Source organism: Bos grunniens, chromosome 7 (genome assembly GCF_055505025.1).
Source record: "Bos grunniens cultivar Pamir isolate PY7600 chromosome 7, Bosgru_T2T1.0, whole genome shotgun sequence".
NCBI classification, from domain to species: Eukaryota; Metazoa; Chordata; class Mammalia; order Artiodactyla; family Bovidae; genus Bos; species Bos grunniens.
In genome coordinates, this window is record NC_141171.1 from 59,376,565 (window position 1) to 59,404,503 (window position 27,939).

At 39.1% G+C, this 27,939-nt stretch overlaps 1 protein-coding gene and 1 long non-coding RNA gene across 11 annotated transcripts in view; one reads left to right on the forward strand and one right to left on the reverse strand.

Annotated features, from left to right (window-relative positions):
- LOC147369625 (uncharacterized) overlaps nt 1–27,939 on the reverse strand; it is a 151,551-nt gene that overhangs the window by 55,994 nt on the left and 67,618 nt on the right. For 4 of the 10 annotated variants that reach the window (XR_015167654.1, XR_015167651.1, XR_015167656.1 and 1 more), the window contains one exon: nt 723–855. The exons of 2 other annotated variants lie outside the window; for them this stretch is intronic. This is a non-coding gene — a long non-coding RNA (uncharacterized LOC147369625). Of the gene's footprint in view, nt 1–718; nt 856–27,063; nt 27,211–27,939 lie in introns of those variants that run through there. 4 more of the 10 variants (XR_015167655.1, XR_015167652.1, XR_015167657.1 and 1 more) reach the window with 3 other exon arrangements.
- Nucleotides 1,640–6,187, forward strand: LOC147369628 (serine protease inhibitor Kazal-type 14-like). The gene is made up of 5 exons (XM_086413521.1): nt 1,640–1,679; nt 2,739–2,788; nt 2,933–3,069; nt 4,018–4,058; nt 6,147–6,187. Exons 1-5 carry the CDS (start codon nt 1,640–1,642, stop codon nt 6,185–6,187), a joined length of 309 nt encoding a protein of 102 aa, XP_086269647.1.

Consider the following 27,939-nt stretch of genomic DNA (forward strand, 5'->3'; position numbering starts at 1 on the left):
ACTTCCCTGGTGGCTCAGACGGTAAAGTGTTTGTCTACAATGTGGGAGACCCAGGTTCGATCCCTGGGTTGGAAAGATCCCTTAGAGAAGGAAATGGCAATCCACTCCAGTACTATTGCCTGGAAAATCCCATGGATAGAGGACCCTGGTAGGCTACAGTCCATGGGGTCGCAAAGAGTTGGACATGACTGAGCGACTTCACATTCATTCACATTCATTCATTAGCCTTCAGGGGACCCAGAGTGCTGAACCTGTCAGGGGCTATAACTCCAGCCAAAGAATCTGTAGAATCAGTCCAGGATTACACTTTAGTCTCACAGAGTTCAGTCTTAGAGTTTTCCTCTTCTGAAGGTTGCCAGTAAGAATAGTCCTTCACTTGTCCATCAATTTACAAACAAAAATAAACTTACTCATTCTTTCTTAGTTTCTTTAAGAAATATTTATCATCTGTGCTGTGCCCTAGGATACAATACTGAGGGAAAAAAAGACATATTCCCTTCTCTCATGAAGTTTACAAATAGCTAGAAAACAGAAAGAGAGGGACTGTTATTTGTAGTAAATTTTGTAAATAAAATAGGATGGTACAACAGAGAATATCTACTGAAAGTAGAGATACTACAGTCCACAATGTGATCAGTGAAGGCTTCTTGGGCATGGGGATATCAGATGTGACGGAGAAAAGGAGTCACCCAGGCAGAGAGCAGTGAGGAGCATTTACCTACTTGAGTCATTGGAGACTTGTGAGGTTGGAACAGAGTGAAGGAGCGGCTACATCGCACAGCAGATGAATGCACAGTCCGCTCTCCATGAACAGGCTCATATTCTCTTTAAAACAGGAGGAATATATACATCCTACTGTAAAGAGGAAAAAAAAAGCTGTATTTACAGATGGTACTAGCTACTCTTGCTATTATTTGATTATATTCATTCTGTTTGAACTATTTTATATCTTATTCACTTTGCACATATTTAAGGGCAATGATTAAGTGCCAATATATGTGCTGCTCACATAAAGGTTAGTCTAATCAGACACAGACTTAACTGTTACGGACTTACAGTTCTTTGCGGTGTGCAGTTAGTCAAATAATTATACAAATGCTTTATTGTACACTGATTAGAGGTATTAAAGAGAATGGAAAGTTGGAATTGTATTTTGAGAAATATCTCTGAGAAAGTAGGTCATAACCTGAGCTCTGAAGGTAGAATAACTCATGTTCTTGTTTGGTTGTGTCTGACTCTTTGCAACCCCATGGACTGTAGCCTACCAGGCTCCTTTGTTGATGGGATTTCCCCAGGTAAGAATACTGGAGTGGGTTGCCATTTCCTTCTCCGAGGGATCTTCCCAACCCAGGGATCTAACCTGCATCTCCTGAATTTGTGGGCAAATTCCTTACCAATGAGCCACCTGGGAAGCCCTAGAATCAGTTTAGGTTCAAGGAAAAAGAGAATACATTTGATGGGGTGGTTGTGACAAACCACAAGACTCTGAGATGGAGGGGCTGTGGAGCATTTGAAGCAAAAAAACAGGGGAATAGCAAAGAGCAAGGTGGTATAAAGCAAGGTTGGAAAAGTCAGGAGGTGACAGATCACATAGGGTCTTTCAGCCCATAATAAGAAGAAATTCTTTATGTGCAGCGAAATGCAATTAAAAGAGCTTAATGACAGGATTCTGTATGCAGGTCAAGAAGCAACAGTTAGAACCAGACATGGAACAACAGACTGGTTCCAAATTGGAAAAAGAGTACGTCAAGGCTGTATATTGTCACCCTGCTTACTTAACTTGTATGCAGAGTACATCATGAGAAATGCTGGGCTGGAAGAAACACAAGCTGGAATCAAGATTTCTGGGAGAAATATCAATAACCTCAGATATGCAGATGACACCACACTTTTGACAGAAAGCAAAGAAGAACTAAAAAGCCTCTTGATGAAAGTGAAAGAGAAGAGTGAAAAAGTTGGCTTTAAACTCAACATTCAGAAAACTAAGATCATGGCATCTGGTCCCATCACTTCATGGCAAATAGATGGGAAAACAATGGAAACAGTGACAGACTTTATTTTTCTGGGCTCCAAAATCACTGCAGATGGTGACTGCAGTCATGAAATTAAAAGACACTTGCTTCTTGGAAGGAAAGTTATGACCAACCTAGATAGCATATTAAAAAGCAGAGACATTACTTTGTCAACAAAGGTCTGTCTTGTCAAGGCTATGGTTTTTCTAGTAGTCATGTATGGATGTGAGAGCTGCACCATAAAGAAAGCTGAGTACCAAAGAACTGATGCTTTTGAACTGTGGTGTTGGAGAAGACTCTTGAGAGTACATTGGACTGCAAGGAGATCAAACCAGTCCATCCTAAAGGAAATCAGTCCTGAATATTCATTGGAAGGACTGATGCTAAAGCTGAAACTCCAATACTTTGGGCACCTGATATGAAGAACTGACTCATTAGAAAAGACCCTGATACTAGGCAAGATTGAAGGCAAAAGGAGAAGGGATGACAGAGGATGAGATGGTTGGGTGGCATCACCAATTCGAAGGACATGAGTTTGAGCAAGCTGCAGAAGTTGGTAATGGACAGGGAAGCCTGGCATGCTGCAGTCCATTGGGTTGCAAAGAGTCGGACATGACTGAGCAACTGAACTGAACTGAGAAGCTAAATTTCCCAAATCTGTCCTGTTTACACACACTTTCATTTCCCAGTAGAACACAGCAGGCGTCCTTTCTCTGTTCCTTTCAGGAGATCCTGACAAGGAGGGCATTGCATTGTTAGCTGAAAGGACATACCTGGTTTGTCCACATGCTTTGCGAAAGTGGAGCTGGAGAGCTGCTGTCAGACTGGGTTATGATCCCACGTTTGAATTTTCCTAGTAAAGTCCAGAGGTCTCTATGAGTGTGATTCTAATTGTATCATTCTTTTCAACTCAATTTCAGGTGAAATGTCCATATAAGAAAGTAGACTTCAGTTGGTTCCAGGGAACAGTGAATCCCTGCCCTGGTTTATATCAACCTATCTGTGGCAACAATTTGATAACCTATGACAACCCATGCATCTTGTGTGTTGAGAGTATGTGAGTACTACTGGGAGAAAAGAACAACAAAAAAGCTTAGTCCAAGGCAATTACTATCAACCTCTTCTACAAAGTACAACAGCTATGAAGCCAGGAATTTGCTCCAGTATGCTCAGATAATAATCAGCCCCTATTCAGGAGAACACGTGGTAACACAAAGCACACTTGAGTAGAAAGCAGACTCACTGTACTCAGGAGTGTTTGCTGGGCTCTTCTCTCAGCCCTCACATTCCCATAAACCAACTGATAGATTTATTCTCACTTGAAGCTTCAAATATCCCTTTGAGTCCTTGAAATTCTTTGGTTTTAAGATAAGTTGTAGTTTCCTTCTTTCAGATATCTTCAACCTCATGTGTCTGAAATTCTGAGCTAGGATAAGGTGACCATAAAGTTTGGGTCCTTTGGTAAAGAGTCAGTGTTTAGTCTTTGGATTTATGGGACATGATTATCAGTGATTAGACTCTGAGTTCTCATAAAACGTGGGGCTTCAGAATTGATCTCTGTATAAGACAGTCCAGTTTTCATGGAGAAAAACTCTTCCCATGGCATGAGACTGGAGGCTTCTATTCAATAATAATTTTGCAATTTTCACAAAGGGCAACGGCAGGAATATGTAAACTCTAGGCCATGAGGAATTCAGCCAAAGTGTAAGAGTATTGATAGAATAAGTTGAAGACTGATATGCCTCATATATTACAAGCTCAGGCCTGACTAAATAACTTATTTTCAGAGAGATTATAGTATAGGGCATAATATCTTCAGTGGCATCTAGCATGATGGGAAGATAACAGAGTAGGGAATCCAATAACCTGGATTTTGTCTATAGTCAATATCCTTTATGCTTTTAGTTTCCTCACATATAAAATAAGGGTGACATATAATTTTACAAGTATTTTTGTAGTTCTGAAAATTATATTAATAAAATACTTATTCTGATTCTTTCTTTAGGAAATCTCAGGGGAAAATTAGATTTCTACATGATGGACAATGTGAGCTGAGTGGACTTGGAAGTGAAAAGAAGAACTTTCATTTTCTTTCCATTGAGAAAATCCTTCTCCTCCACCTCACCCCTCCTTGCATGTGTTCTTAGTGACAGAAAACTGCCCCACTGAGCTTATATCAGGTAGTTAGAGTCCTTCTTTAGACTTCTCCCCTCATTGATTCATTGCCTTTCATATTCGCCCTAATAAACAAACATTACTGAAAGTCTCACTTAACTTGGGGGCCAGATCTGTGTCTCAAGTCTCAGAAGTAGAACACAATGAACATTTGAGCCAAAGGTCAATAACAAACAGAGCTTAATCAGATCTCTGATACTGTAAACCATGGAGTAATCTATGTGAAGGCTCCTGGTTGTTTCCCAAGAACACAACAGAAATTTCTTCCATATTCCTTTGGCATTAAAAAAAATTAATAGGAAATATGGGGTGTTGTGCTCGTCATGGCCATTCCTGTTACCTCCTTTCCATATTAAACAATCTCACTTTCAGACTCAGCCTTGAAGCAGAGTCATTCATGTATGTCTGGCTTAGGTAGACAGGGCCCTACAATTTCACCACCCCTCTCTTTTCTTCATAGAAGGAGGTCTACATTAATAGTATCCATTGGTCTTTTCTTAAGTTCATTGGTCTTTGATCTTAAGAAAAAGATCATTGGTCTTTTTCTTAAGTTCTCTTGACACATTTTAACCTCTGAAACATATGGGGACATTGTTCTTTGGGTTCAATCCTTTTTCTCTCTCTATCTGCCTCTCTCTCTTTCACACAGACACACATACACACTTAATACAGAAAAAAAGACTAATATACACTCTCTTTCCCTCAGCAGCTCGCTCCCTATTGGCCTGGGAAACAGTATCGCTTTTGATTCTGAACATCCTATAAGATTATTATCAGATTATTTATATGTTCTGTTGGCTCTCTGACCTTAACTACCATGCTGATTAGATGGGGACACGTGGATCCAGTAAAAAGGAAGCAATCACCTTAGGCCTGTCATCTTTAAAATAGGAAAAGCAAACAGCTCTGGGAAAAATAGGAGAGTCTCTACCTTTACAGAGTATCAGTGTCCACTGCTCTGACTCCTGGGCTATACAGGAACACCAAGAACTCCAGGTAGGATTGTTTCCCAACATTATTGCTTTGATTTCATGTTCATAAATCTTTTCTTCTGTAGTCATTGATCTGCAATTAATGCCATTCAGTAGCTTTTTCATCTCATTTTAATTTTTTTCATCTCATTTTAATTTTTTTATCTCATTTTAATTTTTATCTCTACAAGTTTGATTTATATCTTCCATGTTTATAACTTTTAAAATATCTGGTGTGCAGTTACAATAACTGTTTTTATGACTTTATCTTCTAATTCTATTATCTGTGTCCATTTTGAGTTGGCTACTTCTCTTCTTGTTATAGGTAATATTTTAGGATACTAGATATTATGAATTTTACATTGCTTGGTTCTGAACACTTTGGTATTTTTAGAATTATTATTGAGCTTTGTATGAGATATAGCTCAGTTGCTTGGAAATACTAAGATCCTCTGAAATTTTGCTTTTTAGAGTTAGATGGGTCAGTGCAGTATTCATTAAGTGGGCTAATTACTTCTCATTACTGAGGCAAGACACTGTGGAGGACTCTACTCGAGGCACGGTGGATTATAAGGCTTTCTGGTCTGGCCAATAGGAACAAGCACCATTACCAGCCCTGAATGAGACCAGGCTCTGATATCACTAATCCTCTCTGGCAGTTATTTCTTAGCCCTGGGTAGTTTCCTCACACACAAGCACACATCAGTAATCTGATGTGCTTTCTGTCCGACTCTCCAGGGCTGTGGTCCCACAAGCTACAGCCAATCTGGTCTCTCTCCTCTCTGCTCTATCTTCCCAATTCAGGTAACCCACCTGCCCTATCAGAGTCCCTCTTTCCTCTCCCTAAGATCTCTCACAGGGCAGAAACCAAGGCCAACCACAGGGCTTGCCGTATTTGTTTCCTATCTCCCAAGTTTCAGCACTCTTCTTTGCCTGACTAGACAGTGTCGTTGTTTCATATATTTTGTCTAATTTTTTGTCTTTTCAGGTAGACAGTATAACTGGTTTCTCTTACTCTATATTATCTGAAAGTAGAAGTCAGGTTTGTTTTTATCTTCATGTTTTAATCGGAAACCTTCTAAAGCCTAGAATACAATGTCATTATTTTACTTTTTCTAAGGACCCTGAAGCATAAGTTTGTCCTCTGCAATAATACAATTCCCCCCACACCCCAGTAAATAATACATTTACTTAAATTTGCTACATACAACAGCAAAAAAAACTTCCATAATAGTATTTTTTTCTGTCATTTGATAGTAGACATTTTCAAAAAAAATTAAAGAAGCTCAGCGTATTTATCTAAATATAAGACTTCCTTCCTTTCAGGGTAAGCCCTAAAAGATGATGATTTCCATAAATACTCTACTATTGTCAACATGAAAGGGTCTTCCTTGCATTGACAACCACTGTCTGTGTTATTTTGCTTGCCCTCTCTGGAAAGTGTTTTGAATTTTGACCTTCTTCTATATGGTTCCCTTATTTTTTATCCTCTAATTGTTGGTCATCCTTGCTATCTTCTCACCTATCCCCACTTCCTCTGTTTGATGATCTCCATTGCCAATATAATTATTGCTCACATATTCATACCATGAGACTGTATCCATTTTCTTGGTATCATATACTAACATCTTAATTTCACTGGCTCAGAATTTTTAAAATCAATCTATCTAATATAAGTGCTATTTTTTTCTTTCTAAAAGTGATATTCCATATGCTTCGAGTCACTGAAAGTTAATGTTACTACTCAAGTCCTTTCTCACTTGAACTCAGTTTCAATATATAATTTGTTTAGTCCTTATTTCATCTTAAGTATAAATTAAACCCATAAACTAAATGCATATATTTAGTCCAAGTATTCAAAATGTTTCATGAGTTACTTTTATATTCTTATAACTATTACCTCAGCCTCCATCCTGTTCTCCTATCCATAGTCCTGCCTCTATTTTATAATGATTTAAACATGACCTGTTTTAAAAAGCACTATTTTTGTGAGTTATAATACAAACATCTTAGTATGACTTATAAGACACTTTTTTCATCTGCTAAAGGCACTGTATACCCAACTTGGAGGACTTTGTTAACAAACTCTATTTGCCCATAAAGTGAAGTCGCTCAGACGTGTCCAACTCTTTGCGACCCCATGGTCTGCAGCTCACCAGGCTCCTCCGTCCATGGGATTCTCCAGGCAAGAATACTGGAGTGGGTTGCCATTTCCTTCTCCAGGGGAATCTTCCGGACGTAGGGATCAAACCCAGGTCTCCCATATTGCAGGCAGACGCTTTAACCTCTGAGCCACCGGAGAAGCTCTGGTGGCACCTTATTTGCCCATAAGGTGGCAGTAAAACACTGCTGTTTAAATCAACAACTTTGATGAGACCTGGACTTCCTTAGTGGCTCAGACAGTAAAGCGTCTGTCTACAATGCGGGAGACCTGGGTTCAAACCCTGGATAGGGAAGATCCCCTGGAGAAGGAAATGGCAACCCACTCTAGTACTCTTGCTTGGAAAATCCCATGGACAGAGGAGCCTGGTAGGCTACAGTCTACAGGGTCGCAAAAAGTCAGACACGACTGAGTGACTTCACTTCTTCACTTCATGGCCAATGCATCGCATACCAATAATGTGATTTAGTGGCAAGTTACTAATGCTCAATCAGCTACATACTTCTCACCACTTCAAATGATGATAATACAGAGCTCCAGTCAGGATGCTGGACTAGAAGGACATGGAACTCACCTCCTCTCACAAATACATCAAAAAATACATCTACAAATGGAACAATTCTTACAGAACACCTACTGAACACTAGCAGATCTCAAACACTTGAAAGGACAAGGAAGAGCTCCATGTAACCAGGAAGGATGAATGAAAAAAAAGAGAGAGAGAGAGAGACAGGAAGCAGGACAAGACCTGAACGTCTGGGAGGAAGCTTAAAAAGAAGAAAGCTCCCTGCATCTCAGGAAGACCCCTCACCCGCAGGGAGATCAGCCAGGACAGAAAGAGAGCTTCAGAAGCTCAGAGAGCACTACAACTAGTTTATGACAGGTAGAACACAGAGAGACATACACAGTCATGCCACTGCCCTGCACACCCGAGCCTGAGACATGCATCTGCTGGTACAGGTGGGGTCTGGGTGCTGAAATTGGGGTTGAGAGGACAGACCCAGGGAGGACTGCTGTTGGCTGTGTGAAGACAGCCTGAAGGGGCTGGAGTGTGGTATGTCTGCAACCAGGAGTCTGGGTGGAAACAGCACCTGACTGCCATAGAAGCAAAGCACCACTGTAAAGTGGCGTGCAAAAAGCAAGGTGGGGCTGCCTTAGCAGCTTCTTTCTCCACATGTCAGCCCTGCCTCCATGGGACAGCAAGCCCCAGCCACTGCCTTAAGCGCTCCCACTTCAGCAGGCTCCCACATCCCAGATGTCACCTTGGTGTGTTCTGGGAGCAAATGCCGGTTGGTTGCCCAAGCACAAAGGCAGGGCTAAAACCATGGTTGAGTCCAAGGGGTTGCACAATCTAGGAAGCAAGGCCAAAATGTCTCTCCGTGACTATGTAAGCCTCAGATTTACAGCTCCACCACTGGCTCTGTAAATGCAGCACCTGCAAGACATCCAAGTGGACAACAGGTGCTCCAGTAGTTGGTACGGAGCTGGCTTTAGCAGCTGTGGGCCACAGTGGGTTCACATGCATGACTACCACAGTCCTGGGACCGGCCTTCAGTGGATCTGCACTGGTGGCCTTGTGAAACAATGCCTTAGGGACACCAGGGCCAAATGCTGGCACTCCCATGGTTGAGGCAAGGGCCAATGGCAGTGCCAACAGTACTTTGTGAGCCTGAACCATGCATGACAGGTTTCACCACAGAGCACGCTCAAAAGTGAACAGATCTGGCAGAGGAATACTCAGTGGCTCATTTCCCAGTGGGAGTACTCCAATCCCACCTACCTCACACCACAGCTAAGAAATGCAGCTCAGAAACAGACCTGGGAGCCTCTACTCCAACAGCTAGGGAATAGACCCAGCCCCTGACAGGGCAGTGACAACCACAGAACAAAGAGGAGGCCCTGCTAGATATCCTGTGCAGGGTCTTGTCAGCACCACACCAGTCACATCTCCTATCAAGGGGATAACAGCCAGCAGACACAGAGGAAAGAGGTGGTAGGCACCCACACTAAAAGGAGTCCTTGCATTAAAAAATATTAAATCTACACAGAAATGCTCCTAAATAAGAATAGCCCTCCAAGACCACAGGAGATAATAGTTTCTCTCAAACTCATACAGCAAGAGATATGTAAGTAAAATGAAGAAGAGGAACCACTCCCAATTAAAATATCAAGAGAACTTCCCTAAAAGAATATAGTTCCCTAAAAGAACTTCCCTAACAGACACTGAGGTCAAAGAGGAGATAATGAAAATACCGAAGGAATTAAGGATTAATGATAGAAATGCAGATTACTATAAAAAGGAACCAAGAAAAATTACAGTGTTCATTCTCAGAGATAGTAGCTGAGCTAAATGCAAAGAACAGCAGACTGAATAATGCAGAAGAATAAATAAGTGATTTGCAAGATAGAATGGGCTTCCCAGGTGGCTCAGTGGGTAAAGAATACACCTGCAATGCAGGAGGCGCAGGTTTGATCCCTGGGTCAGGAAGATCCTCTGAAGGAGAACGTGGCAACCACTCCAGTATTCTTTCCTGGAGAGTCCCATGAACAGAGAAGCCTAGGCAGGCAACAGTCCATGGAGTTCCAAAGATTCGGACATGACTGAAGCACGCACGTGCACACACACACACACACACACACAAGACAGAATAATGGAAATTATCAGAACAGAAGACATAAAGTCAAATAAAAAAAAAGAAATGAAAGCAATGTAAGAGACCTATGGGATAATTTAAAGTGTGCCAATCTATGCTGAATAGGGATTCTAGGAGGAGAAGAGGGGGTTGAAAATGTGTTTGAAGAAATTATGGCCCCAAGCTTTCCAAACCTAAAGAAGGAAACAGATATCCATATACAGGAAGCATAGAGAGTCCCAAGCAAGATAAACCCAAACAGATCTACACAAGACATCCTATAATAAAAATAGCAAAAGTTAAAAACAAAGAGGATTCTAAAGGCTACAAAGTGAAAAACAAAGTTAATTACAACGGAATCCCTATAAGATTATGAAGGTCAGAAGGGAGTGGTGAGATATAGTCAAGGTACTAAAAGAGAAAAATCTGCAACCTAGGATACTCTACCCAGCAAGATTATCATTCAGAAAAGATGGAGAAATAAAGAATTTCCAAGACAAGCAAAACCTAAAAGAATACAATACTATGTCAATTCTATTAATAAAATAAATATCAAAAGGTCTTCTCTAAATAGAAAAGAAGAATCTATAGAAAAATCAAAATTGGAAAGTAATCACTCAAATAAGCTAGTAAACAGATTTTTTCAAAAAAGTCAAGGGCTTCTGGTCCAAGATGGCAGATTAGAAGGACGTGTGCTCATCTCCTCCAGCAAGAACACCAAAATTGCAACTAGCTATTGAACAGCCATCGACAGGAGGATGCTTGAACCCACCAAAAAATATATCCCAGATCCAAAGACTAAGATAAAGCCACAGCGAGATGGTAAGAGGGGCACAATCACAATAAAATCAAATTCCACACCCACTGGAGGGGTGATCCACAGACTGGAGAACAATAATACCAAAGAAATTCTTGCACTATTGTGAAGATTCTGAACCCCAATGAGCCTTCCCAGCTTAGGGATCTGACAAGGGACTGGTAATCCTCATGGAATCTGGCCTTGAGGGCCAGCAGGATTTGATTATAGGCCTTACAGATGACTGTGGGAAACAGAGACTACAGTCTTGGAGGGCATAAACAAAATTTTGCATGTACCTAGACTCAGAGATATGCTTACTCCTTGGAAGGAAAGTTATGACCAACCTAGATAGCATATTCAAAAGCAGAGACATTACTTTGTCAACAAAGGTCCATCTAGTCAAGGCTATGGTTTTTCCACTAGTCATGTATGGATGTGAGTTGGACTGTGAAGAAAGCTGAGTGCCGAAGAAGTGATGCTTTTGAACTGTGGTGTTGGAGAAGACTCTTGAGAGTCCCTTGGACTGCAAGGAGATCCAACCAGTCCATCCTAAAGGAGATCAGCCCTGGGATTTCTTTGGAAGGACTGATGCTAAAGCTGAAACTCCAGTACTTTGGCCACCTCATGCGAAGAGTTGATTCATTGGAAAAGACTCTGATGCTGGGAGGGATTGGGGGCAGGAGGAGAAGGGGATGACAGAGGATGCGATGGCTGGATGGCATCACCGACTTGATGAACATGAGTTTGAGTGAACTCCGGGAGTTGGTGATGGACATGGAGGCCTGGCATGCTGCAATTCATGGGGTCGCAAAGAGTCGGACATGACTGAGCAACTGAACTGAACTGAACTGAGACTCAGAGGAGAGGAGCAGTGACTCCACAGGAGACAGAACCAAAATTACCTGCTAATTTTGGAGGACCTTCTGTGGAGGCACAGGTTGGCAGGGGCTCACCATAGGGACAGGGGCACTGAAAGGTCCCCCTTGGTGTAAACCCCCTTGGAGTTCTCCATCAACCTTACCATAGAGCCTGTAGACCCCAAGGCTGGGTAGCCTAAGGCCAAGCAACAGGGAGGAAGTGCAAACCCACCCATCAGCAGATAATTGTATTAAAGCTTTACTGAGCAAGGCCCTGAGCACCAGAGCAAGACCCAGTTTTTCCCATTGCCAGTTCCTCCCATCAGGAAGCTTACACAAGCTCTTAGCCTCATTCATCAGAGGGCAGACAGAAGAAGCAAGAAGCACAGTCATACCACTGCTAAAACAAAAACCTTTTTTTTTTCAAATTTTATTTTATTTTTAAACTTTACATAATTGTATTAGTTTTGCCAAATATCAAAATGAATCCACCACAGGTATACATGTGTTCCCCATCCTGAACCCTCCTCCCTCCTCCCTCCCCATACCATCCCTCTGGGTCATCCCAGTGCACTAGCCCCAAGCATCCAGTAAGTTAACCACGAGGAAAAAGCAGCAAGTTACGTCACAGATGAAGGGACAAGATAAAATCCCAGAAAAGCAATTAAATGAAGTGGAGATAGGCAACTTTCCAGAAAAAGAATTCATAATAATGATAGTGAAGATGATCCAGGATCTCAGGAAAAGAATGGAGGCAAAGACTGAGAAGATGCAAGAAATGTTTACCAAAGACCTACAAGAACTAAAGAACAAACAGACAGAGATGAATACTACTACTAGAAGGAATCAATAGCTGAATAACAGGCAGAGGAATGGATAAATGACCTGGAGGACAGAATGGTGAAAATCACTGCCACAGAACAGAATACAGAAAAAAGAGTGAAAATAAATGAATACAGCCTAAGAGACATCTGGGATCTATTCACATTATAGGGGTCCCAGAAGGAGGAGAGAGAGAGAAAGGACCTGAGGAAATATTTGAAGAGTTATTAGCTGAAAACTTCCTGAACATGGGAAAGGAAATAGTCAACCAAGTCCAGGAAGCAGAGAGTCCCAGGAAGAATACACCCAAGGAGAAATGCACCAAGACACCCACCAAACAGAAAAATTAAAGACAGAGATAAAATAGTACAAGTAACAAGGGAAAAATGACAAATAACACACCAGGTAACTCCCATCAGGCTATCAGCTGATTTCTCAATGGAAATTCTACCAGCCAGAAGAGAATGGTATGATATATTTAAAGTGATAAAAAGGAAGAACCTACAACCAAGAATACTCTAGCCAGCAAGACTCTCCTTCAGATTTGATGGAGAAATCAAGTTTTCCAGACAAGCAAAAATTAAGAGAATTCAGCTCTACCAAACCAGCTTTACAACAAGTGCTAAAGGAACTTCTCTAGGCAGGAAACACAAGAGAAGGAAAAATAAAGTTTAAAGTTTATTTTCTGTAAGTTTATTTACTTACAGAAAATAAACCCAAAACAATTAAGAAAATTATGCTAGGATCATCAGTTCAGTTCAGTCATTCAGTCGAGTCTGACTCTTTGTGACCCTATGTACTGCAGCACACCAGGCCTCGCTGTCCATCACCAACTCCCGGAATTTACCCAAACTCATGTCCATTGCATTGGTGATGCCATCCAACCATCTCATGCTCTGTCATCCCATTCTCCTCCCACCTTCAGTCTTTCCCAGCATCAAGGTCTATTCCAATGAGTCAGTTCTTTGCATCAGGTGGCCAAAGTACTGGAGTTTCAGTTTCACCATCAGTCCTTCCAAAGAACACCCAGGACTGATCTCCTTTAGGATGGACTGGTTGGATCTCCTTGCAGTCCAAGGGACTCTCAAGAGTCTTCTCCAACACCACAGTTCAAAAGCATTAATTCTTCGGCCCTCAGCTTTCTTTATAGTCCAACTCTCACATCCATACATGACCACTGGAAAAACCATAGCCTTGACTAGACAGACCTTTGTTGGCAAAGTAATGTCTCTGCTTTTCAATATGCTGTCTAGATTGGTCAAAACTTTCCTTCCAAGGAGTAAGTGTCTTTTAATTTCATGGCTGCAGTCACCTTCTACAGTGATTTTGGAGCCCCCCAAAATAAAGTCTATCACTGTTTCCACTGTTTCCCCATCTATTTGTCATGAAGTGATGGGACCAGATGCCATGATCTTCGTTTTCTGAATGTTGAGCTTTAAGCCAACTTTTCACTTTCTTCTTTCACTTTCATCAAGAGGCTCTTTAGTTCTTCCTCACTTTCTGCCATAAGGGTGGTGTCATCTGCATATCTGAGATTATTGATATTTCTCCAAGCAATCTGGACTCCAGTTTGTGCTTCATCCAGCCCAGCTTTTCCCATGATGTACTCTGCATATAAGTTAAATAAGCAGGGTGACAATAAACAGCCTTGACGTAATCCTTTCTTTATCTGGAACCAGTCTGTTGTTTCATGTCCAGTTCTAACTGTTGCTTCCTGCACACAGATTTCTCAAGAGGCAGGCCAAGTGGTCTGGTATTCCCATCTCTTTCAGAATATTCCACAGTTTGTTGTGATCCACACAGTCAAAGGCTTTGGCATAGTCAATAAAGCAGAAATAGATATTTTTCTGGAACTATCTTGCTTTTTTGATGATCCAGTGGATGTTGGCAATTTGATCTCTGGTTCCTCTGCCTTTTCTAAAACCAGCTTGAATAATTACTTTAAACGTAAACAGATTAAACACAACAACCAAAAGACACAGACTAGCTGGGTGTATGAAACATGTGCATATATGCACTTTAACATATCACATCACTCTTCGTGACCCTCCCTCCCCAACCAAATTATATCAATTATTTTATATTGTTAAGTTAATCATGTTCTCATTATGACTTGCAATTGTAATTATCTTTTATTTTTTGTCTGACTACTGAATGTGGAAAGTGATACACATCTTTTACTACTGTGATTATGTAACTATTACTCAATACCATTGTATCATGACTGGTCAACAGAAAAATAATAGAACTCTATATCACCAAACCAAAATCACTGCAGATGGTGACTGCAGCCATGAAATTAAAAGACGCTTACTCCTTGGAAGGAAAGTTATGACCAACCTAGATAGCATATTTAAAAGCAGAGACATTACTTTGCCAACAAAGGTCTGTCTAGTCAAGGCTATGGTTTTTCCTGTGGTCATGTATGGATGTGAGATTTGGACTGTAAAGAAGGCTGAGTGCCAAAGAACTGATGCTTTTGAACTGTGGTGTTGGAGAAGACTTTTGAGAGTCCGTTGGACTGCAAGGAGATCCAACCAGTCCATTCTGAAGGAGATCAGTCCTGGGATTTCTTTGGAAGGAATGATGCTAAAGCTGAAACTCCAGTATTTTGGCCACCTCATGTGAAGAGTTGATTCATTGGAAAAGACTCTGATGCTGGGAGGGATTGGAGGCAGGAGGAGAAGGGGACGACAGAGGATGAGATGGCTGGATGGCATCACTGACTCGATGGATGTGAGTCTGAGTGAACTCCGGGAGTTGGTGATGGACAGGGAGGCCTGGCGTGCTGCAATTCGTGGGGTCGCAAAGAGTTGGACACAACTGAGCGACTGAACTTGAACTTGATATCACCAAAACTAAGATCTAATAGAAAAACTTGTAATCACTTTTTAAAATCCACATGCATATCAGAATTATCTTGAAATTTTTTGAATAATACAAATGCGCAAGTATTGCTTTTTTTCTTCACAGCTCCAGATATGTTCCTAATGAGCAGTCATATTTTTTTTAGCAGTCATGTTTAAAAACAACTGAAATATATGATAATCTTTTGCTTTTACCTAGCTTGTTTCACTTTTTCTCTTTCATACTCAGTGCTCCCATTTCATTTAGTTTATGTTCTCCAGTTTCCCCATCTCTTCATTTTTCTTGATGTTTTTTCTCGTCTTTATCAAGCGTAGTAGAAAAGCTTTATATACATATATATGTACAATATATATTTTATAAAACTCGTGATTTTTTTCCTAACTAAAAAATTATGACATTTTGATTCCACTTGTTCAACATATCTCAACATAATGAAAGCCATATATGATAAACCCATAACAAACATTATCTTCAATGGTGAAAAATCGAAAGCATTTCCCCTAAAGTTAGGAACAAGACAAGGGTGCCCACTCTCACCACTACTATTCAACATAGTTTTGGAAGTTTTAGCCACAGTAATCAGAGAAGAAAAAGAAATAAGTGGAATCCAGACTGGAAAAGAAGAAGTAAAACTCTCACTGTTTGCCGATGACATGATCCTCTACATATGAAACCCTAAAGACACCACTAGAAAAATATTAGAGCTAATCAATGAACATAGTAAAGTTACAGGATATAAAATTAACACAGAGAAATCCCTTGCATTCGAGAAAACAGAAAGAGAAATTAAGGAAACAATTCCATTCACCATTGCTTATTTGATTTATATGAAGAGTACATCATGCAAAATGCTGGGCTGGATGAAGCACAAAGAAAGAAAAAGAAGTCACTCAGTTGTGTCCAACTCTTTGTGACACCATGGACTCTAGCCTACCAGGCTCCTCCATCCATGGGATTTTCCAAGCAAGAATACTGGAGTGGGTTGCCATTTCCTCCTCCAGGGGATCTTCCTGACCCAGGAATTGAACCCAGGTCTCCCACAGTGCAGGCAGACACTTTACCATCTGAGCCATCAGGGAATCTAAATGTTATTTGAGCATTTAGTTTACAAAGAAGAGTAATATCTACTACAGAGTCAATCAACTTGTTCCCCACTGCCAAAATTACTTGGGGCTCCTATAGAAAGCAGATGAAGTCAGTCAGTCATGTTCGACTCTTTGCGACCCCATGGACTGTAGACTGCCACACTCCTCCATCTGTGGGATTCTCCAGACAAGAATACTGGAGTGGATTGCCATTTACTTCTCCAGGGGATCTTCCCGACCCAGGGGTTGAACCTGGGTCTCCTGCACTGCAGGCAGACTCTTTACCATCTGAGCCACCAGGACCTCAGATGAAGCACAATCTGGAATCAAAGATTTCTGGGAGAAATATCAATAACCTCAGATATGCAGATGATACCACCCTTATGGCAGAAAGCGAAGAGGAACTAAAGAGCCTCTTGATGAAGGTGAAAGAGGAGAGTGAAAAAGCTGGCTCAAAACTCAACATTCAAAAAACAAAGATCATGGCATCTGGTCCCATCACTTTATGGCAAATAGACGGGAAACTGGAAACAGTGGAAACAGTGACAGTCTTAATTTTCTTGGGCTCCAACATCACTGAGGACAGTGACTGCAGCCATGAAATTAAAAGACACTTACTACTTGGAAGAAAAGCTATGACCAACGTAGACAGCATATTAAAAAGCATAGACATTACTTTGCCAACAAAGGCCCATATAGTCAAAGCTATGGTTTTTCCAATAGTCATATATGGATGTGAGAGTTACATCATAAAGAAGGCTGAGTGTCAAAGAATTGGTGCTTTTGCTGTCTGTGGTGTGAAGACTCCTCAGAGTCCCTTGAACTGCAAGGAGATGAAGCCAGTCAATCCTAAAGGAAATCAGTCCTGAATATTCATTGGAAAGACTGATGCTGAAGCTGAAACTCCAATACTCTGGCTGAAAGCTGAAACTCCAATACTCTGCTGAAGCTGAAACTCCAATACCTACTATATAGCACAGGGAACTCTACTCAGTGCTCTGTGATGACCTAAATGGCCATCATAAAAAAGGGGATATATGTATACATACAGCTGATTTACTCTGTGATATGGCAAAAACAAAACACTGTAAAGCAACTATATTCCAATAAAATTTTTTTTAAATATAGAAGACCTGAACAACACGACAAACTGTCATAACTGATCTTTATAGAGCACTTACTGAACAATAGCAGATTATATCAATTTTTTCAATTGCATATAAACATTCACCAAGATAGACCATATCATGGGATATAAAAGAAAAACACCTGTACAGTATAATAACACATATATGTGGAATTTAGAAAGGTGGTAATGATAACCCTGTGAGACAGCAAAAGAGACACAGATGTATAGAACAGTCTTTTGGACTCTGTGGGAGAGGGCAAGGGTAGGATGATTTGGGAGAATGGCATTGAAACATGTATATTATCATATGTGAAACAAATCGCCAGTCCAGGTTCAATGCATGATACGGGATGCTCAGGGCTGGTGCACTGGGATGACCCAGAGGGATGGTATGGGGAGGGAGGTGGGAGGGGCGTTCAGGATGGGGAACACATGTACACCTGTGGTGGATTCATGTCAATATATAGCAAAACCAATACAATATTGTAAAGTAATTAGCCTCCAATTAAAATAAATAAATTTATATTAAAAATAAATAAATAAAACAGTTAAAAAAACTAATCTTAAAAAATTTAACAGAGCAGAAATCATACAATGTATGACTTGTTTCACAAATTATTAAACTCACTCTAGAAGAAATTAAATTATAAGTCTATAGCTGAAAAATAGCCCGCAAATCCCTGATTATTTGAAGTTTGAACAGCATATGGTTTCTAAATAACCCATGAGTTATAGAAGAAGAACTAAACTGTTTTTAACAGAATGAAATATGAACACAATCTATCAAAATCTATGGGTTGAATCTAAAGTAATTCTTAGAGGGAAAGGTATACCATTTAATGGTTTAAGTAAAGAAATATATCAATCAATAACCTAGGTTTCCCATTTAAAGAAACAGGAAACAGAAAAGTAAATAAAATCAAATGCAAGTAGAAGGAAGGGAATAATAAAGATAGGGCAAAAATCAGTGAAACTGAAAGAAGAAAAACAACAAATAAAAATCAGTGAAACCATAGCCATTTCTTTAAAATAGTTGCCAATAAAAAGGGTGGAGGGGGATGTTGGGGGCAAAAGGGGAGTAAAAAATAACCAGTATCAGAAACAGTGGTGGAAATTAACAGATACTAGTTGGATAATAAGAAAATATGATGAATGTACTCCATGCACATGAATGCAAGAGCTTATATGAAATAGACCATGTATTGGAAGTCACATATTATTAAACTCACTCCAAAAGAAGCAAATAATGTAAATAGTTCTATCTAGTTAAAATTTTTTTCAGTAAAGAAACTTCCAGGCCCAGATGGATCAAAGATAAATACTACTAAACATTTAACGAAGACTTAATCCAAATATACACACTGTCTTCTGCAAAAAAGAAGAGGAAAGACCACTTTCTAACTCATTTTATGGAGGCCAGAATTACCCATGTATCAAAGATATTATAAGAAAAAAATCAATATATGGATATTTTCCATAAAATATTAGCAAATTTAGTAATACATATTTCTGGATAAAATAAAAACTCTTTGCAAACTCAGTATGGAATGAAATTTCCCTAATCAGATAAAGGGCATGTGTGAAAAATCTATAGCTAACATCATACTTAAATTATGAGAAACCTAATGTTTCCCCCCTAAAAACAGAAACAAAACAAGGGTTTCAGCTCTCAACACTTTGACTCAATATAGTATTGGAGATTCTAGTCAGTATAATAAGGTAAAAAAACAGCCAAAAGAAAGGAGAGAAAAGAATAAAACATCCAGATAGGAAAGTAACTAATGACATATAGCTGAGTCCCTTCGCTGTACACCTGAAACCATCACAACATTGTTTGTTAATTCTCTATACCCCACTACAAAATTTAAATTAAAAAAACAGAAAAGAAAATTTGAAAATACAAAAAGAAAAAGAAAAAATTGTCTTTATTAGCAGACAACACAATCACCTAGTAGGAAATAATGGAATCTATAAAACAAGCTATTAGAACTAATGAGTTTAAGCAAGGTTAGAGGATATAAGAACAAAATACAGAATAAATTCTATTTCAATATACTAAGAGAAAATAATCAGCCATTTAAATGAAAAATAATACCATTTCTACAGAATCAAAATAGGAACTATTAGGAAAATGTGATTAACAGTTTTCATGTGCTATTCATTGAAAAAACAATTTCTTGAGAAAAACATAAAAGTCCCAGAAAAGTCAAAACAGTATTGAAAAGAACATTTGAAAGCTAATTGGCTTCAAGAACTATTATAAAGTTACAATAATTGAGACAGTGTGGTTAAAGTAAGAAGAGACAAGCAGATAAGAGGAACAGAATACAGAATTCAAAAATAGAGTCATACGCATATAGGTAACTTTTTTTTTTTTTTTACAAAGATGCAAAGGCAATTCAGTGGAGAATCATAATCTTCAACAATGGGGCTAGAATGATTGGATGCATTAAGCAAAAACAATGAACTTCAACCCACTGCTGCTGCTGCTAAGTCGCTTTAGTCGTGTCCGACTCGGTGCGACCCCATAGACGGTAGCCCACCAGGCTCCCTCGTCCCTGGGATTCTCCAGGCAAGAACACGGGAGTGGGTTGCCATTTCCTTCTCCAATGCATGAATGGGAAAAGTGAAACTGAAGTCGCTCAGTCGTGTCTGACTCTTCACGACCCCATGGTCTGCAGCCCACCAGGCTCCTCCATCCATGGGATTTTCCAGGCAAGAGTACTGGAGTGGGGTGCCATTGCCTTCTCCACAACCCACAGCTTACATCATATACAAATGCTAATTCAAAATGGATCCAAGAACTAAACTCTAAAAGTATAAAAAAATTTTAGAAGAAAATATTTTGTGACTTTGGGTTAGCTAAAAATTTTAGACACAATACCAAAAGCATTATCCATAAAATAACTATTTGTAACATGGGCTTCATGAAAATTGAAATCTTTTTAAAAAACTCAAGAAAGATAAGACAAACTAGAGAAAATATTTACAATGCATGTATCTGATGAAAGAATGGAATTTAACACATATAAAACTCTCGAAACTTAATAACAAGGAAACAAACAACCAAATATAAATGGGCAGAAGATTTGAATCAACACAAAAAAGAATATATACAGATAGTAAATAAGCCAACCAAAAACATACATTTGGAAATCAAAGGGGCAGATCTGCTCCCCGAAAGAACACAGCTCATATGATTCCATTTATGTCATTTCTTAAAAAAAAAGAAACTGCTAACTAATTTATAGCCAGAGAAAACATATCAATATCTAGGGTTGGTAAGACATGAAGAAACTTTGGGGATGATATAGGGTACATTTATTATCATGATGCTTGATTTTATGCATATATACAAATGTCAAAATATCAAATTGCACACTTTATATGTGTGTGGTTTATTATAGGTCAATTTTGCCTCAATAAAACATTTAAGAAAATAATTAAAAGACCACCCCTTCTCATCATGTAAATGTAGAAATACAATGAGATATCAACTTATTTCTCCTGTTATGATGACTATCTAAAAAAGATGGTAAGTGTTGGTGAAGATGTGTACACTGTTGGTGGAAATGCAAACTGGTATAACCATTACTGAAAAATGTACTGAAGTTCCTCAAAAAACTAAAAACAGAACTACCATATGATCCATCAGTCCCTTTTCTGAATGTATACCCAAAGGAAATGAAACCAGCACCTCAAAGAGTTATCTATACCTACCACATTCATTGCAGCTTTATTCATAGTGGTCAAGATATGGAAACCATCCAAGTGTTCATTGAAAGATGAGTGGATAAAGAAATTGTAGAATATATATACACACACACACATATATATGCATACAATGGAATATTATTCAGCCTTAAAAAGGAAATCTTGTCATTTGCAACCACAGGAATGAACCTGGAGAATATTATGCTAAGTGAAATAACCCAACACAGAAAGATATATACTGTATGATACACACACACACATATATATGCATACAATGGAATATTATTCAGCCTTAAAAAGGAAATCTTGTCATTTGCAACCACAGGAATGAACCTGGAGAATATTATGCTAAGTGAAATAACCCAACACAGAAAGATATATACTGTATGATCACCCTTATATGTGAAATGTACAAATGTTAAATACATAGATTCAGAGAATAGAAAGGCAGTTATAGGGCTAGGGAGGTGGGGAAAATGCAGAGATATTGGTCAAAGAGCACAACACTGCAATTATGTAGGATGAATAAGTCTAGAAATTAAGAACAGTATGATGTCTACAGTTAATAATACCATACTGAACACTGGAAATTTGCTAATAAAATAGATTTCAGGTGCTCTCATCTTTAAAAAAAATGTTAACTATGTGTTAACTGTATTAATTAGCTTGAACATAGCAATCATTTTGCTCTATATTCATATCAAGTCATCATGCTGTATATAGCAAATAAAAATTTTTGTTAAAAAAAGACCAGTTCCTCCATCTATGTACACTATCTCCTCCACTGTTGTCTTCCCAATAATATTATTTTAGCAATTTTATCAGTATACTGATAAAATCAATTTTTATCAATTTACTCTTTCTTCTGGACCTTTTCCAATAGTTTATATACTTCCTATTCTATATACAGATAAAGAGAAAAAAAAGGAAAAGAAATAATTCCTGGACTCATTTTCCTTAATTTTTCTTCATTAACTTCTTCCTATTAGAGCAAAATATCTCTAAAGGGTAGACTACAGAGACTGACTCCAGTTTACTCCCTTCTATTTTCCCTAAGTCTACTGTGTGTGTGTGCTAAGTTGCTTTAGTCATGTATGACTCTTTGCAACCCCATGGACTGTAGCCCACCAGCTTCTTCCGTCCATGGGATTCTCCAGGCAAGAATACTGGAGTGGGTTGCCATTTCCTGCTCCAACGTCTACTCTCATGACAACAATAAAACTGTTAGCATCAAGACCAGAGATACCTCTACGCTGCAAAAGCCAATGGTTTTAATTCTCATTTTATTTTACAAATCAACAACATTTCATATATGTTTTCTCCCCTGTTAGGTTCCCAACACAACTTTCTCTTGGACATTTCATCTTAGTCTCTGCAAATTCCTATTCATCAACTGATCATAACATACTAGAGTGCTGCAGTGTTTCAGCCTTGGACCAAATTTGGATTTTATCTATACTTATTCTCTTGGTGATCTCTATCCTCTGGGCTTCCCTGGTGGTTCAGCTGGTAAAGAACCCCCTAAAGGAGATGCGAGAGACACAAGTTCAACCCCTGGGTCAGGAAGATCCCCTAGCAAAGGAAATGGCAACCTGCTCCAGTAATTCTTGTCTGGAAAATTCCATGGGCCAAGGAGCCCGGCAGGCTATAGTCCAAGGGGTCACAAAGAGTTAGACACAGCTGACTGATGCTGAGGCTGAAACTCCAATACTATGGCCACCTTATGTGAAGAGCTGACTCATTGGAAAAGACCCTGATGATGGGAGGGATTGGGGGCAGGAGGAGAAGGGGACGACAGAGGATGAGAGGCTGGATGGCATCACCGACTCGATGGACATGACTTTGAGTGAACTCCGGGAGTTGGTGATGGACAGGGAGGCCTGGCATGCTGTGATTCATGGGGTGGCAAAGAGTCGGACATGACTGAGCGACTGAACTGAACTGACAGAGCGTGCACAGGTACATACACATTTCTTTTCAAAAATCTAGATTCTTGTACACAACAGCTCACTCCTCATTTTTATTTGAATATCTAATCAGAATAATAAATTATTCTGTACCAAACTGAGTCTTAACATTCTTCCCCCTCAACAATTATTTCTTTCTCATTGCTCCCCAACTCATAAAATATCAACTCCAGTTTTTCCAGTTGCTAAGCCAAAAAACCTTATAATCATTCTTAACTCCACTCTTTTTCTCACACCCAACATGTGGTCCATCAGCAAATTCTTTTGGCTCTATCTTCAAAATATATCCTAAAGCACTTTTCATCACCTCCACTTGTTAATTCTCAGGCTGTCACTGTCTTGTTTAACTTGAATTATCACAATAATCTTCTAATTACCATCCTACCTCTCCTTCCATATGCATTAACATTATACATCAACATAACACATTCAGCAAGAATCATTCTATCTAAACAGAATTTTAATCTTGCCACTTCCTTCATCATAAATCTCTAATAGCCAGGCTAATTCTTTGATAAAGGCCCCACAACGCTACCTGGGAGCAATTTTCTGTTGTTTTAGGTTTTGTCCTCTGGTCTCTTGGTTATTCCCTCTGAGTCACCTCCCCTCCACTAGAAAATCCCCCACAAAAAAATGGCCTGGGTTTACAGCTAATTTTCTTAACCTACTTTCTTCCCATAAATATTTTGTATCATATTTCACAAAACAAGGCCTATTTTTTTTTTTTTTAACTGTCTGTGCCTTTTAATGTAGGCTTGCTGAGTTTCTTCAAAAAACAGTTTAGGTTCTTTACATACCATTTTGCATTACACTTTACTGGACAAAAGGCACACTTCAAACCTAATCAGAAGAAGCCCTTCTCAACCTTTGCTCTTGTATAGTTGCATGCATGCGTGCTAAGTGGCTTCAGTTGTGCCCAACTTTGTGGCCCTATAGACTGTAGCCCTCCAGGCTCCTCTGTCCATGCGATTCTCTAGGCAAGAATACTAGAGTGGGTTGCCATGCCCTCCTCCAGGGGATCTTCCTGACCCAGGGATTGAACATGCATCTCTTATGTCTCCTGCACTGGCAGGCAGGTTCTTTATCACTAGAGCCACCTGGGAAGCCCCCTGCTGTATAATGACTGTTAGACAATGCCATGTAGGGGCTTCATTGTTTCAAGAGTTGATGAGATATATCCTTAAGATCCTTAGAAAGTTTACTGACTAGTACAATGGTCTTACGAAGGATCATCTGAAAACTATCTGAGGTTTAAGAGGGTTTGATAGTTTCATACTTGTATATACCCTGTGATGTTTTGCTGGCAGCAACCACGCTTTTATTTTTGTCCTGAGTCTCCTTCTGAGAGAGACTCAGGATGAAAGACAACTACTGTTTAAAATCCAGAAAGCCCTAGGTTTTATATTCCCTCTAGAGGAGCTGAAAAATGAACAATTCCTTCTTTAGCTCAGCTCTATTTTTTATGTACCTTAGGATGAAATCAGTTGATATTTTCAACACTTAACCTAGAAATCTCCTTAGCAAGATCTATCAGTTTGTTAGATGGCATTTTCCCTACTTTCCATGTTTCCTAAACTTTTCATCAATAATTTTTTAAAAAGTCCCCTTTCCCCCAACTTTTGTAACATTTTTCCTATTTTGATTTAAAGCCTCTCCCCGAGCCTCCCAAGATGGGGGAACTGAGTTTTCTAACCCAAATTCCATTAACTGTAACTGTGTGACTAGTTCTCAGCAATAATGAGTGTGTTGTGTTTTACTTTTAAGCCAAGTTAGTAAAAAATCCTGTGTGACTCCTTCACATAATGATACTCTTCTTCCCATTACCCTGATGAAAATGGACACAGCAAACCTGAGCCATGTGTTGCAGCCAGAAATGAAAGGAGACTGGGTCTCTTCATCACAGGTTGGAGAAAAGCTGCCTGTAAATCAGGGATAATGACCTGAACTTTACAGAACTGGGAAAAAAAAAAATAGACTTCCTCCTGTGTAAGTCATAATGCATTTGGGGTAATTTTTATATTAACTGAGATTATTCTACATAAAAAAATTTATAGGGAATTCCCTGGTAGTCAAGTGGTTAGGACTTCACACTTCTACTGCAGAGGGCCCAGATTCAATTCCTAGTCGGGGAACTAAGATCTCTCATGCTGCATGGTATAGCCAAAAAAAAGAAAAGGTAAAGCATTATGTTTTTTATAAGTCTGAAGAAAGGGAGTGATTCCTTCTTGAGCAACTGGGGAAAACATTTCAGATAGGTTATTAAATCAGATTCTGATAGATAGAGATAGCAACAATTGTTTGAGAAAAAATATTAATGGACAAAAGTAGAGGAACAGAAAATACAGATTACTCAGAGTCTAGTGGTATGTGCTTCTGGTGTTTGTAAAGGAAACCAGGAGATGAAATTGAGACAGAAGGTATGCCAGTTCACAGAATGATCCCTAAGCCAAAGTTCTTAAACTCTACTGGCTAAGCTTTGTAAGCAATGGGGAGGCACTCCCAGTTGCTGTTTCCCTGGGGTAATTTGTCTAGACCAGAGTTGACAGATATGGGAGAGATCTGTATAGCAGAAATAATGGTATCATTGAACTTAAAAATTCTTGCAGAGGCTTTTCTCTAGAGTTCAGGGCAAACATAATACTGACTTGTTCAAACTAAATCACTTGATCTGTGAAATACTGCTTTCTCATGATTTTAAAAGACTTTGGCAAACTTTCTCCCCATATTGTACAGTGTGTTAGCAATTTAAGAGGCTTCCACTAATGGCTATAATTAAGCTTCAAAGGGAACAGGCAAAGTCAGACACTGAGTGGAGCTGAAACTGTTCCCTTTTCCCCATTGTTACCAATATGCAATTTACCCTAGCTTGCCTTCCATCACATTTTCCAGAGAGTGAATAAATGTTTCAATTTAGGATGGTAGGAAAATCCATATGCCAGCAAGAATTTTTATTGCCATCCAATTCAGAGCTAGCTGAGTCACACTGACCCACTGTACAACCCCGTAAACAGCATGACACTCCAGAGACTTTTGCGTGCTGGCCTATTCTCAGGCTCCTTTGCAAGTATCCTTAGCAGGTATCCTATGCTTCCACCTACTGAACGATTTTGTGTTCAGACAGTTGATGGTCTTCACATATTCATGTCTATTTCTCATAGATTTCAGCTCACTTTTATCTATACCTATGTGCCCTCCTCCTTCAGCATCCAGTGTTATTTTGCTACAGAACTCTTATTTATCCTCCAAGATTCAGTTGTGCAAGTATATTTTTTGAGAACTTCTCTAACTTCTTCTTCTATCATTAGAAAAGATGTATGATAGATATAATCTTAAAAATTATTATTTTAATTGGATCTTTATGCACTCACAGCCTGAGAATATATTTTCTAGAATGCTATATTTGAATTGTACCATCTATATTTAACTTGCTAAATTGTGAGCTCCTTGAGTATAAAGATAATACTCTAAGTGCTAAATTGAAGACATGCAAATTGATATGAGAAGCTAAAGGAAGCAAAGCCAGATAAATCTATAGAAACCATTCAAAAGCCTCAAAACTCAATAATGATATAGAAAATCATGAGGCAGTTTAGATAAGGTGACAATAAGACAAATAAGTAAAAATATGTAAATAAATACAAAAACAGTTTGAATTCTTTCATTCGAAACATATCAACAGGAAAATTTAGAAGAAAAGAAAGATTAAACCCTCGTCTTGCCCTCCAGATCATTATAATCTCACATTGTGGGCAAAGCTACCAAACAATAAATAGTAAATAATGTAACATAGCAATTCAGTACCAACCTCTTTGCAACAAATTTCTAAAAATTCTAAGAAAAGAACGACTCCAGGAATAGAATTCAACCCTATTACCTTGAACTCTTTTATTGATAAATTTGATGAAACCACTGAAGGTGGGATTTTATGTTAGGAATCAAGCAGGTCTCTCATATGGGGAATGATGGCTGGCCGAAATGAAAGATGGAATACTCTCTACGTAAGTCAAGAAAATAAACCTGAAAAGGAGAGGATGGCGGAGATGTGACTTCATATTTAGAGCATGCACCCTACATTTTCCTTTAAGGCAGTTACAAAATTAACAGCTGTGACAGTATTTTCTTCGTCCTCCTGCTGCTGCTGCTGCTGTCATGCCAGTCGTGTGCGACTCTGTGCGACCCCATGGACTGCAGCCCACCAGGCTCCTGCATCCATGGGAGTTTCCAGGCAAGAGTACTGGAGTGGGTCGCCAGTGCCTTCTCCATTTATTCCTCCTAGGTATGTTAGTTCAATGATCGTTACCTTCTTGTTCAGTTGTTCAAACAGTCACAGAGGTCTACTCCTGTATCTTTATCCTTTCACAATTATAGCAGGAAAGACATCTAATTCCTTGCTGATGTTCAATCGATGTGTCTACTATATACCTTAGATCTACCAATCTAGTTACTAGGTCAAATAAGAGAAGAAAATTCTTTTTTTTTTTTGACACATAAGGATAATGGCATCCTTTCAAAGTATTCCTAAACCTATACTATAATAATATCTTTTTGGATCTTACCTAAATTAATGCTAAGCTGTAACACTTAAATTTAAAACTAAGAGACTTGAGGAGGCTTAATATAAAAATACATATACAAATGAAAACTTAAAAATGAATTCAGTAGAAATATACAAAAACAAAAAAGAAAGAAAATTAAGAATAGAAAAATCTCTGAATGAATTTTCTTTTAAGAGTTATAACATCAGCT

Bases quoted from the DNA above. Each gene is read 5' to 3' on its own strand.
- LOC147369628 (XM_086413521.1), top strand. From the start codon at position 1,640: ATGCAATTAAAAGAGCTTAATGACAGGATTCTGTATGCAG. The intron at 1,680-2,738 runs GTCAAGAAGCAA...TGTTCCTTTCAG, and splicing joins TGACAGGATTCTGTATGCAG to GAGATCCTGACAAGGAGGGC. The intron at 4,059-6,146 runs GTGAGCTGAGTG...TTGTCTTTTCAG, and splicing joins ATTTCTACATGATGGACAAT to GTAGACAGTATAACTGGTTT.